We start from the raw sequence: 14144 nt of genomic DNA on the forward strand, positions 1-14144 counted from the left end.
CATTTGCAAAAATTAAAAAAAAATCATGAGTGACAACATTACATACTTGGAACTATAAGCCCTGCCCCCAACAACTTTTTTTTTTTTTTTCATTAGAAACCCTAATACTCTACCTCCTGTTCTCTCCTCATTTAACATGCACAAGACTAAACATACACCTCGAGCCAATGCATTATCCTCAAAAGGAAAGTGTGAAAAATAAGTAATAATAGCAATATGATACTAAAGAAAATCCTACTAAAATGAGTGGACTTGTTGTTGTTCAGTTACATCTTATAAATCATAATACATTGTTTTAAAATAGTTTTTAATAGTAAATTCAGGTATATTTTCTTAGTTTTTTTAACTATCAGCGTATACCCTTCTACTCATAGTTAAACATATACTTTGTCTCTTTACAGATTAATGACGACCTAACACCCTGTGGATGACAAAATTTCAGCACTGCTGGTCACTGATGCTGAGAACATGGTGAAAGCTCAACAGAGCCAGTTGGTGAAATGTCGGAAGCTCCAGCAGAATAATACGTGCAAGAAAAAGGGAGAAGTTAAACAGAAGGGAAATATAAGAAAAAACAAGCTTAATGACAAACAAAAGCGTGAGATAAAAGGTCCCCAACACAGGAAGAAAACTGGAACAACAGGTAATGGAGATGCATTAGCCTGCTGTGTTCTGCTGACCCGTCTGGATGAGAAAGGAGTCATCTGCAAAGAAAAGAATGCAAAATCCAAGATGCGAAAGAATGCTAAAGTCAAAAAGAAAGAGTGCTCTGTTTCAAAAACTACCAAATCTGGTCCCATGTCAACTTCCACAACCAATCAGCAAACTCCGGAACCAAAAAAAATTCAAGAGAACACCTTACTCATGTTAACTTCCCCTGCTTTGGAGCCTCGCAGGAGAAGAATGGCCTCCCTCAATGCTGAGGCCGTCAATAGTTTGCTGCTTTACAGAGACAGTTCGATTATCACAAATCTCACCAAGAAACTGCAGCCTTTAGGCGAAGATGCAGACAGGGATGTTTCTAAAGCCAAAAATCTTTCTGCAGGAGGGGAAACAGCCAAAAAAAAGAAGCGGGCAAAAGATCAGGTAGAGAGCATTGACTGGTTGACTTTGCTTACACCAACGCCTCGACGTCAGGCAGGCCTCACCGCAGCTACGCTTCTCAAACTCACCAGTGCCCAGTACAAAACCAAACGGCAGAAAAAGACCGAGTCCACGCTGGAGTTGAGAAATGAGCCTACAGAGTCTAGTCAGAATGGCTTAAATACTGACGCAGTGCGTGACGGAACAACACAGACTCAAAAAAGAAGGCAACACACCAAATTAGAAAAGCCTCTTAAGCACAGAAACCAGAGCACAGAATTTCCAGCTCATCCAAAGCTGAGCTCTGCTCCTCAGGGCTGCTGCAGTCTTCATCAGACCGAGTGGGAGAGTACTACAGGGGGCCTGGGCTGCGTAAAGCATGCCTTCCATTGTGGTTCCTCTTTGGGATTCCCCTTAAAAACAATCAAGGAGGAGCAGATGGAGACAGAAGTGACTTCCTGCTTTTGCTGCTCCCAAGAGAGATGTGTTGAGTACTGTCACAGACTGGCCCTCTTCCTGGAGGACAAGACCTTTAAGGAACCAGAGGACAGCTCAAAGTCCGAAGTGTTCCACCACCACCACCATCATCATCATCATCACCACCACCACCATCTCCAAACACCCCATTCTGTAGCCCACCCAGCAGCCATAACCATAAACCCACACACGTACACATGTTACCCGGGCTACTATGTCCATTTCAGCCACCCAGATGGCTCGCCTTCTCCTATACCGCCCCTCACTCTATGTCAGAGGAGCAGCAAGAGGCCGAAGCTGCACCCCAGCACAGGTCTGCAACCCTCAGGGATCAGACATCCAGTTTACTGCTGCACTTCAGTGGAGCCCTGCAGAATCAACAGCTACTCTTATTCTAGTGTCATTCCTGCCATCTCCAGAGAAGGCTGCCCCCTCAGCCCCAAAGACTGCACCAAATGTCACCAAGGCATCAAAAGAGGTGAGCAAATATCAGCATGTTAATGGGTGTCTTCATTTGACCCATTGGCACCATGTAAGGGGCTGTTTTTTAACAAAAGGTAATCAACTTTTTACCCCCTGAGGGTACAAATTCCAATCAATGATTTGAATCAATTGTTTAAAGGAGTTAGCTACAGGTTTAAAATTTCCCATTAGGTAGGTACTGGCCAGTTGGATTCCAGATACGCAGCATGCCAAACCTTAGCATTAGATGTTCAAAAGAAAAGTGGCAACCTCTGTGCTTCATTGGGCTTCTGAGCTCCTTTCCTTCCTTATAGTAAAACTCAGTTCACTCCTGTCTTCCTTCTGCTCACATATGGTGTTTTAAAAAATGTTCCCAGGAAGGTGTAACCTAAGGAACGCAGAATGTGTGGGGTGTAAAGAAAGATGAGACATAGCTCTTTTTGTCCGATTTTAATGCATTTTTCATATTTTTTTTCTTCTCTTCGATATTTTTGCCCTGATATCTCTCAGTTAATGTGATCTACTAACAAAAACTACAAAAATCATTACACTAGACTTTGCAAATGATGCAGATTTCCTTTCATAAAATGCTGATGCATTTACTATCTACTATACTATTTACTATGTATTTACATATACATAAGCCCTATAATGAGATACCTCATGATTAGGGTTTAGCTACTAATTTTAACTATTGTCTGTTCATAAGCAAACCACCATATATGGGAGGAGAGAGTCAGCAGAAAGCATGTGCCTAGCTGCTGATTTCAGTTCCTCCGTAATGGAGTCACATCTACAGCTAATCCACCAGCAAAAATTGGATGTAGTAACTCCATTTTAACCTGAGCAGGGCAAGCAGGTGGTTTTAGCTGCAAAAAGGAGATTTCAACAACTTGTTCAAAATAATGCCCTAGACATGTAGATGACACTATGAGAAATCTATTTACAGTTTGACAGCAAAAAAAAAAATAATAATAATAATAATAAAATAAGTTGAATTAGGGTAGAGTATTCCTTAAAGTTGGCACCAAAGCCCAAACGCTTAAAAAAGAAGCAATTTCCCAGCTTAATCACTAAGCTACTAGGATATGGCATTGTCAGGGCTCCCTGTTATGTGACTTCACCCTACTATTTCTATTGGTGCAGAATCCTTTCTTTTTAACGTTTTTCCATTGTATCCAAAAGTGTTAATTCATATATTTTAGTGACTTTCATTCAAAGAGAAACAGTAAAACAAAAACAAAAAAATCAAACTCTATTTTTTAGTATTCCAAAAAGCAATCAGCAATCCATTCAACATATTTCTGTGTTTACAAAAATGTAGTGCTGTAACACATGTGTAATGATCTATATATATAATTCAATTCAATTCAGTTTATTTATATAGCGCCAAATTCACAACACATGTCATCTCAAGGCACTTTACAGTTCAACCAGATCATACAGTCAAATTGATACAAAGTTTTCTATCTAAGGAAAACCAGTTGATTGCATTGACTCATTGACTCAAATACAATCCCCCACACTAAGCATGCTTGTAGCGACAGTGGAGAGGAAAAACTCCCTTTTAACAGGAAGAAACCTCCAGCAGAACCAGGCTCAGTGTGAGCGGCCATCTGCCGAGGCCGACTGGGGTTCAAGGAGACAGAAGCAGAGATACAAAAAGCAGCTGTAAAAGGCGGCCCCGTCCAGGAAACACACAGCCAGGCAGACGAGCTGCCTGGCTGTGAGAAGGAAATTCTAGAAACCTCTTTGCTATGGGATTTAAATGACAGGTCCTGATCAAAAATAACACCAAGATTTTTTACTTTATTATCTGAAATCAGTTTAATCCCATCCAAATGAAGTGACTGGCTAATCAGTTTCTTTTTCAGAGACTCTGGTCCAAAGACTATAACTTCTGTTTTGTCTGCATTCAGAAGCAGAAAGTTAAGAGTCATCCAGGTTTTTATGTCTTCAAGACATGCCTGTAATCTATGTAATGGGTTAGCTTCATCTGGATTTATAGACAGATATAGCTGGGTATCATCAGCATAACAGTGGAAATTAATCCCATGCTGTCTAATAATTCTACCAATTGGGAGCATGTATAAAGTAAAGAGAATTGGTCCTAGCACTGATCCCTGTGGTACTCCACAGGTAACCTTTAAGCGTGTTGAAGATCTATCATTAACATGAACAAACTGAATTCGATCAGATAGATAAGATTTAAACCAGTCTAGTGCTGTTCCTTTAATTCCAACAAAATATTCAAGTCTTTCTAAAAGAATATTATGGTCAACTGTATCAAATGCAGCACTAAGATCCAACAGGACGAGCACAGATACAAGTCCATTATCTGAGGCCATGAGAATATCATTAGTGACTTTCACCAGAGCTGTTTCAGTGCTATGATGAGCTCTAAAGCCAGACTGAAACTCTTCAAAAAGTTCATTATGGTGGAAGTGATCGCAAACTTGTTTGGCAACTACTTTCTCAAGAATTTTGGATAAGAAAGGAAGATTGGATATAGGTCTATAATTGACCAAGTCATCTGGGTCAAGAGACGGTTTCTTAAGCAGAGGTTTAATTACAGCAATCTTAAAAGCTTTAGGTACATATCCCTGTAACAGAGATAGATTAATCACATCTAAAATGGAGGAGGAGATCAAAGGGAATACCTCCTTAAATAACCTGGTTGGAACTGGATCTAACATACAAGTTGAAGGCTTAGATGAAGACAATAATTTTGCTAATTCAGAGAGTTCAACTGGATCAAAGCAGTCTAAACCCGGTTCAGATTCCATGACTACCTCAGGTACAATCGCGGATAGAGGAGTGCTTATGATCTTATTTTTAATAAGATCAATCTTATTTATAAAGAATCCCATAAAATCATTGCTGCTAAGAGCAGGTGGAATGGACGGTTCAACAGAGCTATGGCTCTGGGTGAGTTTGGCAACTGTATTAAAAAGAAATCTAGGATTATTCTTATTCTCCTCTATTAATGAGGAGAAGTATGCTGCTCTTGCTTTACAAAGGGTCCTCTTATACAGCAGTAAACCATTTTTCCAGACTAGGAAGGACTCTCGCAGGCCTGTGGAGCGATATTTTCTCTCCAGTTTCCTAGCATTTTGCTTCAAAGTACGCAGCTCTGCATTAAACCAAGGAGCAAGCTTTCTATTTTTAACGGTTTTCATTTTCAAAGGAGCTGCGTTGTCTAAGGCAATACGCAGAGAACTAGCAACCCCATCAACAAAATCATCAACCTGTGAAGGGGAATAAGCTAAGCTTTTGCACTCTGCAGCACTGCTCAGTGACACAGAGCAGAGAGAAAGTGAAGCAGATTCTTTAAAATTTATAACTGCACTATCTGATAAAGATCTACTAAAATTGAACCTTCTTTTGGGGGAGGAGAACTCTGTTAAAGTAATCCTGAAGGTTATTAGAAAGTGGTCAGAGAGGACAGGGTTGTGAGGAAATACTGTTATTTCTTCACATTCTATGCCGTATGTCAGCACAAGATCCAAAGTATGAAGATGAGAATGCGTGGGACTATTCACATTTTGAACAAAGCCAATAGTGTCTAAGATAGCATTAAAGGCTGCTCTTAAGCTATCGCCTTCAATGTCAGCATGGATGTTAAAATCTCCCACTATGATGACCCTGTCAGTATTTAATACCAAATCAGAAAGGAACTCTGAAAACTCATCTAAAAATTCAGAGTAAGGACCTGGTGGACGATACAAAGTTACAAAAAGAAGAGGTTTTCTTGCCTTGAAATTTGGATCAGGGAAATTAAGGGTTAAATGTTCAAAAGAGTTGTAGGAATTAATTGTTTTGGGAGTAATCAGTAAGTCAGACTGGAAGATTGTTGCTACTCCTCCTCCTCGCCCAGAACTTCTGGGGATGTGAAAATTTAAATAGCTTGAAGGAGTTGCCTCATTTATGCTCACATAATCCTCTTGCTGCAGCCAGGTTTCTGTAAGGCAAAACAAGTCAATGTGATTATCACAAATCAAGTCATTAACTAGTAGACTTTTAGAGGAAAGCGATCTTATGTTAAACAGACCGCATTTAATTGTTTTAACTTTTTCCCCAATTGGAGTTATTTTGATTTTAATTAGATTATCATGATTTACTCCTTTGGGAATCTTTGCTAATTTATTAGATTTTGGTCGTGGGCAAGACACTGTCTGGATGGAGTAAAGAGTGGGTAACAGTAGAGAAGCTGCAGAGATGTGTGTTAAACTACAACTCTATATAGTGATGCATTGGTATTTTAATAATAAAACTCTTTTTTTTTCATCAGAAAGTCTATTAAAATAACTAATCTGCTCTATTAAAATTGAAAAATGGTCAATTGTAATTAATAGATTTTTTTTAGTTTTTATGATTAAAGGACAGTTTTCCTTTGTTAGTTATTTCCTATTATTACTTGATAAAGTCAGTCTGGATTAACTTTACGAAGAAGAAGTGTAACAGTGAGTGTTGCATGTACTCAAGAAGCTATTTAACTAATCTAGTCAGTTAAAAACATTTTCCCATCAAATCGGGATTGTATTTGGGCTCGGATGTTAGCGGCAGGGTTACGTTGAAAGCATTTCCTGTTTGGGTTCTTCAGCCAGTGTGCTAAGAACAGCTTTCTTATCTGACTTTTTTTTTTCATTATTGAATGTCCGTCAACGTGGAAGTTGGTAAGGAAAAAAAAAAAAACAGGACCTCTTTTGTCTGGGATTGAATGCATCTGGCCGCAGACCGTACACAACCTAATGAGCCCACTGTGTGAGCTCAAGTGTCAGCAGTTAGTGCTGCATTGGAGAAACAAACGAGAGTCGAGACAGGAAAACACCAGCAGTGGATGCGTACGTGAATGCTTGTGTGTTTTTAAAGCACCTGAAGTGGCCTAAAAAAAGAAAAAAGGCTCATTTCCTATTGTCACACATGCTGTTTGTCACTTTCTGTAGTCTGCAGAAGGCTCAGTGTGAGAAAGCTCACGTGGTTGACTACCACAGGGCTGACTTTTATCTCAGTGGAAATCTTTAGCCCTGTTCTCATGAGATATTTAAACCCTGAAAGAACAGGTGTGAGTAATAATAAAGTTAATGATGCATGAGTTTAATGCAACAGCTTTCCATGACATTGGCTGTGTTGGCTTACTGTCACACTGGCTTGGCTCCCTGGGACAAGGAAATAGAAAATGAGCCATTATTAATGTCATTAGTAACACCTTTTCTATTCATACTCTGACAAGCCTGCTGTGAAAATGGCTGGAGGTCCACCCACACAGTGGTGTCATTTTCCTGCCTTAATGCACCTCTGGTTATAACTTTCTGGGATATATATTATTTCTATACATTCTGGTCCACTTGCTTCCTCTCTAACTTTTCTCTCAGTTTTGTGCTGCCTATGTACGGCAGTCGGGTCATTTGTGATTCTGCAGCAGCCTGTCCTCGTCAGGGATTCGATTTCTATTATTTATTTATTTTTGTCTTTCCATCGGTATGTAAATCTTTCTACTACAAGATTAAAACTATAACTGAAATTAATATAAACCAAAATTGAAGGAAGCTTTTTTATAAAGAAATAAAAACTAAAGTATACATCACAGTATGATAAATTCAAATAAACTAAATAAAAATTGAAAATCAGAATAAATTTCCCAACTTTTTAAACACTGCTACATACACTCACCGGCCACTTTATTAGGTACCCCATGCTAGTAACGGGTTGGACCCCCTTTTGCCTTCAGAACTGCCTCAATTCTTCGTGGCATAGATTCAACAAGGTGCTGGAAGCATTCCTCAGGGAGTTGGTCCATATTGACATGATGGCATCACACAGTTGTCGCAGATTTGTCGGCAGCACATCCATGATGCGAATCTCCCGTTCCACCACATCCCAAAGATGCTCTATTGGATTGAGATCTGGTGACTGTGGGGGCCATTTCAGTACAGTGAACTCATTGTCATGTTCAAGAAACCAGTCTGAGATGATCCCAGCTTTATGACATGGCGCATTATCCTGCTGAAAGTAGCCATCAGAAGTTGGGTACATTGTGGTCATAAAGGGATGGACATGGTCAGCAACAATACTCAGGTAGGCTGTGGCGTTGCAACGATGCTCAATTGGTACCAAGGGGCCCAAAGAGTGCCAAGAAAATATTCCCCACACCATGACACCACCACCACCAGCCTGAACCGTTGATACAAGGCAGGATGGATCAATGCTTTCATGTTGTAGACGCCAAATTCTGACCCTACCATCCGAATGTCGCAGCAGAAATCGAGACTCATCAGACCAGGCAACGTTTTTCCAATCTTCTATTGTCCAATTTCGATGAGCTTGTGCAAATTGTAGCCTCAGTTTCCTGTTCTTTGCTGAAAGGAGTGGCACCCGGTGTGGTCTTGTGCTGCTGTAGCCCATCTGCCTCAAAGTTCGTCGTACTGTCCGTTCAGAGATGCTCTTCTGCCCACCTTGGTTGTAACGGGTGGTTATTTGAGTAACTGTTGCCCTTCTATCAGCTCAAACCAGTCTGGCCACTCTCCTCTGACCTCTGGCATCAACAAGGCATTTCCGCCCACAGAACTGCCGCTCACTGGATGTTTTTTCTTTTTCGGACCATTCTCTGTAAACCCTAGAGATGGTTGTGCGTGAAAATCCCAGTAGATCAGCAGTTTCTGAAATACTCAGACCAGCCCTTCTGGCACCAACAATCATGCAACGTTCAAAGTCACTCAAATCACCTTTCTTCCCCATACTGATGCTCAGTTTGAACTGCAGGAGATTGTCTTGACCATGTCTACATGCCTAAATGCACTGAGTTGCCGCCATGTGATTGGCTGCTTAGAAATTAAGTGTTAACGAGCAGTTGGACAGGTTTACCTAATAAAGTGACCGGTGAGTGTATATGGCATTATGTTAAGAAATGTTTCATGACTTTAAAGTGGATAATCTGGTATTTTATATTTATGTGATACTTTTGACATCTTTCAATTCATGTATAATCATTTTTGGGGGAAATTGTTTCCAGATAGAGTTTGTACAGATGCCATTTTTATAAATCTTACTTTAGGATCCTCTTTGTTTATTATCCTGCTATAACCTGTCATCTCTACATATTTCTGTTAATCTGAACGGCAGGTTTTTTTTATTGCTGCTGTTTGTAATAATCGGTAAACACTTTCAAATGTCTCACCTTTTCTGCTCCTTTTACAGAAGAATACTCACCGAGCCTCAGTGATCACCACAGTCCGCCCTCCGTCCCCATTTGTCCCAGCCCCAGAGTCCTGACTGGCTGCCCCATTCCCACTGTGCCTCCAGCCGGCCAATCAGTGCCCCACGTTCAGACTCCGCTGTCAGACCCCAGCCAACCCCAGCCCCCTCTGCAGGTGGCGAAGGAGTGTCCACAGAGTGCCAAGCCGCCAAGTGGCTCCAGATCTGGAGCCCGCGGGGGCCGGGCCGGCTCTCCTCTCAGCCGGGTCAAGAACCAGAGGCTCAACTCAGTCTCTGCCGGAGGGCAAACTGTTCCCAAACAGCCCAAGAACAGCCGGCAAAAATCCACCAACGGCTGGAGATCTCTGGGCCTGCCCTTTGAGAAGGAGGTTTTTGTTGTTGTAAGTAGAAAAAGTCATGCAGCTATGCAGTAGCTTTGAGCCCAATATTATTCAGACTCCCTGCAGATTGAACTTATTTTTATCTAACAGAGAAGATTCTTTCTGATGGGTCAAGCAAATACAGAAAAATTAAAAGATTTTTTTAATTAAACCTGTAAGGGGTATGAATACATCTGATCTTATCTGTCTTGTATCTCATGACAAAATCCCCTTAAGGAGAATTTGTTTCTGATCACATATTTTTAGAGAAGCAAGGAGGATGTTTTTGTTTATTTTCTAAAGATATAATTTATTTCTGTCAAAGAAAATAGAAAACACAAAAATAAGAACGTTTATTTCCTGGTTTTCATTGTAAAGGTCAGGAGTAAAAATATCACTAATTTATTATCAAGTATCAATCGAACAGAATGCACACCTGTGCATCCATGCCTTTTATTTCTGCTAAACTTATTGGTTTGTTTTTATTCTTCAGCTGAACATATGTCACAGTTAATGTTGAAAACGCTCTGATATAGTTGATGTGTTACTTTTTATTTCACAACAATTTGGTATTTTGTTTTCTTTTTATTCCCATTATGTAAGTCTCCATTTTTAAGGTTTACCAATCCTAGATTTTTGAATGATAACAGAAGTTTAATTATGTTATGATAGAAAGACAACCTTTAAAAAACTGAAGCTGATTGTAATAGCATGGACAGGTCTAAAAAACATTTATTTTTTTTATTTATTTTTTTACCATAATCACCACTTCATGTGTGTGAAAAGGTAGTTTAAGTGTGTTTAGTCACATCAGCCATGATGGTTGGTTTAAATAAAGCAGGATCTGTTTAACCTCATGTGAAGAGTTGATGAGTCATGAAATCTGTTTCCTTGGCCAGAGAGGTCACTGAGGCTCCAAAATAATACTGTAGAACAACAACAATCTGTGCAGCTTCCTCTACAAATCCCCTCAGTGTCGGTATTTATGCTCATATTATGCCAACCTCATCTCCAGGGAGAGGAGACCCCGGTGCTGAGGAAGTGTTTTGAGGGAATCTGCAGAGATGGGGACGTGATTCGCGTCAGAGACACGGTTCTGCTGAAGTCTGGGCCCAGAAAGAAGACCCTGCCATACGTTGCGAAGGTGTCTGCCCTGTGGGAGGAGCCAGAGTCAGGTACATCATGATCGCACACAGTGTTGTATAGTAACGAAGTAAAAATACTTCACTACTGTACTTAAGTATATTTTGGAGTACTCTTTACTTTCCAAGAGTATACATGTTTTTTGAGAACTTTCACTTTTACTTCACTACATTTACGACTTAATTGCATACTTTTACTTTTACTAAGTAAAAATAATAAAATAAAATAAAAAATTAGCGAGAGAGCAAGAGCAAGTGTTTTGACCCCACCTACTGACTACAAAGTCGGGTCTTGCCTGGGCTTGTTCATCAACACCAATAGGATACGCCTGTTTCGCAAAGCCCGTCTAAATGTATCCTACACTTTGTTGTTTATATCATTTTAAGGGAATTTAACCTTCAAAGTTTACCAAAATGTAAAAAAATGTAATTCAAACTGCACTACTTTTTACTTATACTTAACTTTTTACTTATACTTTTCACTACATTACTTGAGTACATCTATTTTTACTGTAATTCTTATACTTAAGTACAAGCCATTTCAGATACTTTAAGACTTTTACTCAAGTAACATTTCAGTCAGTGACTTGGACTTTTACCAAAGTCATATTTTGGAGAGGTACTTATACTTTTACTTGACTCCAAGATTTCAGTACTTTATACAACACTGATCACACAAATAAAGGAAGCTCAACCGATTCTTGGATAACTTGGATAACTCTGTGGATGTGTTTTTTTTTCCTTCAGAAGAGCTGATGATGAGTTTGTTTTGGTATTACCGCCCAGAACACACCCAGGGAGGACGCAACCCCGCCATGCATTGTGAGGTAAGAGTTTTTTTATTTACTGCTTCCGATGACAATGAATAAAGCATCACAGCTTAGCATTGCAGAGCTTAATAAAGATGACAACAACAAAAAATTGTAAGACAAACATGTTAAATGTAACATTTTTTAAAGGACTGGTTTTGATTTTGGTTCTGATTGTGCGTCTCTCTGCAGAATGAGATATTTGCATCCCGTCATCAGGATGTCAACAGTGTGGCCTGTATTGAAGACAAATGCTATGTCCTAACATTGGCACAGTATTGTCGGTAAGGAAGGCCTTTCTGTGTTTAGTATGATTCTCTATTTTTGACTGCTTTCTTACAGATTAAAGTAACATTCTGAGTAGCACTTTGCATCAAATCCAAGCTGGATCTTTGATTTTTCTCTGTTTTCACACCAGAGGAACTAATTTCTGTTTCCATTTTGGTTGTGTGCAGATTTTGTGCCTTGGTGAAGCGCCGGAGGGAGGGTGTACGAGACAGCGCCGCCGCCCTCATGGTGCCCCCCGTTCTTAGCAACGCCATGCCCACTCACCACTGTGTGCCCGATGATGTCGACCCAGAGCTGGTACTGTTCTGTCGACACGTCTACGACTTCCGCTACGGACGCCTCCTGAAGAACCTGCAGTAGTGTTTGACACTTTGAGATGCAGGAGAGTGGATCGCATCACCTCACCATCATCCTCCATGAGTTTTAATCGACTACTTGTGGCTTGGTCGGAAGAATTTAATTAGCTTTGAACTGTTTATGTTTAAACACCACGCTTTTGTTTAGCAGGCTTCTGACATCATGCATCAGAGTTATATGACAGTGTGGATGGCCTGTTGGGATGTAGCAGCTGTTGGAAGAATATTGAGGTTACTCTGCTGTAAAAAAAAAAAAAAAAAAAGCACAAAAAAACGCTACTGTAGCTCTTAGAAATGTGACATTTGACAGATCTGCAGCTGATGTTTTATGTTTTTGCTGCTCTCTGCCTGACAGATATCAGACACGTGAAGTGCTTCGATGGACTGCTCATAGCTAAAGGAAAACCTAGGAGCTTATCGTAGTTAATGTAAGAAGTGGCTGAGGATTTTATCTTATCGAGTTTCCCTCTAATTTGAATATGTTAAATATCCCATCTCTGCATCCAGTCCTGGGATGCATTTTACTGTTTTAAGAGAGTTTTCTCAAATCTCTGCTTTGAATAACAGCTAGTAATTGAGCTAGGAACTGCTTAGGGCCAACTTGCGATGTAAAAACGAGATTGAATCGCTGCTGTAAAGAGAAATGCACTCGCTGTAGTCAGATGGCATAGCAGAGTTGTTAGTTTCAGCTTGGGTTACATCCACAATAACAGTTTCATTTTAAATACATCAGAACGTTTCTGTTTTAGCGCCTCCCAACCTTCACAAACATCGCTGTGGGTGAAGATTGTTGACATGAACCTAGTGAGAAAAAATTGGATGAGAAGGTCTTTTAAAAGTCACAACAGAGATGATCAGCAGAAAATCAGTTGGTGGTTTTAACCATCATGGCAAATTTATATATAAAAAAAAACTATAAGCTTTAATTACTTAAAAAGTGTCCACTAGTAATTGATTTCCCAGTGTAGAAATATATTAAGAAACCAACAATTTCTTACTAATGTGTCCATCAGTTAACTCTTCTATTAACAGACAGTGTAAAGGTCCAGCTCTTCTGTAAGGAAAAAAAAAACAAGCCCTTCTTAATTACCACTTTTACAGATAAAAAGAGATGACTTTTTATAATTTTTAATCCATTAACATTTTGTTTTGATCCAGTTTTGATTCAAATCAATAGTAGGAATTCAAACGATGAAGTATCTGCTTAAATCTATTAAACTCTATATTTAAAATGTAATTATGTCAATCGCAGCTTTATTAGAATAGATCTATGATTATTCATCAGACCTTTTGCTTCAGATTGAATCTATTTAAACATAAAAAATATCTCCCCTACCCCTGCAGTAAATGAAGTAGCAATTATCAGTACCCCCTCACTGGGTGCAAAGGACGGCTTGGGTGTAGCAAATATGTAGGTTATAATATTTGAAAGAGTTTATATTAGATATTGGCTACTGAAAAAATGTGTATTACTACATGGATATACTTCTGCTTTTATCACAGTATGTCCACGTAAGTTATAGAAAGACAGATCAAGATCGAAAAGCTCTGGAACATTGTGGTTATAGACAGCAGTCTAGTTGTGAAAAAAAAGGGGGATAGTTGAATTTTTTTTTTTTTTTGGAAGCATACATAACCTAATTAATATATCTTAACCTAAAGCTATATGCAAGGCAAGGAAAAGATATTTGTATAGCACAATTCAGTACAAAGACAATGCAAAGTCCTTTACATGATTAGAAAATAGGAAAATAAAAAAGAATCAAAGCAAGTAGAGAAATGAATAAATAAATAAATAATAGAAAATGCAGAAACAAGAAAGAACATTAAAAACAGTTGGACTAAAGGAAATAAAGAAGTTGAACCAATTATGTTCCAGTTGAACTTTTTAACTAGAACAGTTAACTAGGCAATCCTATACAAATGTGTTTTAGTCTTGATTTAAAGGAACCC

General features: G+C 39.3%; 1 protein-coding gene across 2 annotated transcripts in view; it reads left to right on the plus strand.

The window, feature by feature from the left end:
- Positions 1-13162, plus strand: part of bahd1 (bromo adjacent homology domain containing 1) — a 56764-nt gene extending 43602 nt beyond the window's left edge. For both annotated transcript variants that reach the window (XM_038286187.1, XM_038286188.1), the window contains exons 2-7: positions 402-2038; positions 9220-9617; positions 10612-10771; positions 11486-11565; positions 11740-11831; positions 12003-13162. In XM_038286187.1, the coding sequence (XP_038142115.1) occupies positions 469-2038; positions 9220-9617; positions 10612-10771; positions 11486-11565; positions 11740-11831; positions 12003-12195 (2493 nt within the window). In that variant the 5' untranslated portion in view covers positions 402-468 and the 3' untranslated portion in view covers positions 12196-13162. The remainder of the gene's footprint in view (positions 1-401; positions 2039-9219; positions 9618-10611; positions 10772-11485; positions 11566-11739; positions 11832-12002) is intronic.
- Positions 13163-14144: the final 982 nt, after the last annotated feature.

This window comes from Cyprinodon tularosa, unplaced genomic scaffold, assembly GCF_016077235.1.
Source record: "Cyprinodon tularosa strain WSP-4 unplaced genomic scaffold, ASM1607723v1 ctg222, whole genome shotgun sequence".
Taxonomy (NCBI): Eukaryota; Metazoa; Chordata; class Actinopteri; order Cyprinodontiformes; family Cyprinodontidae; genus Cyprinodon; species Cyprinodon tularosa.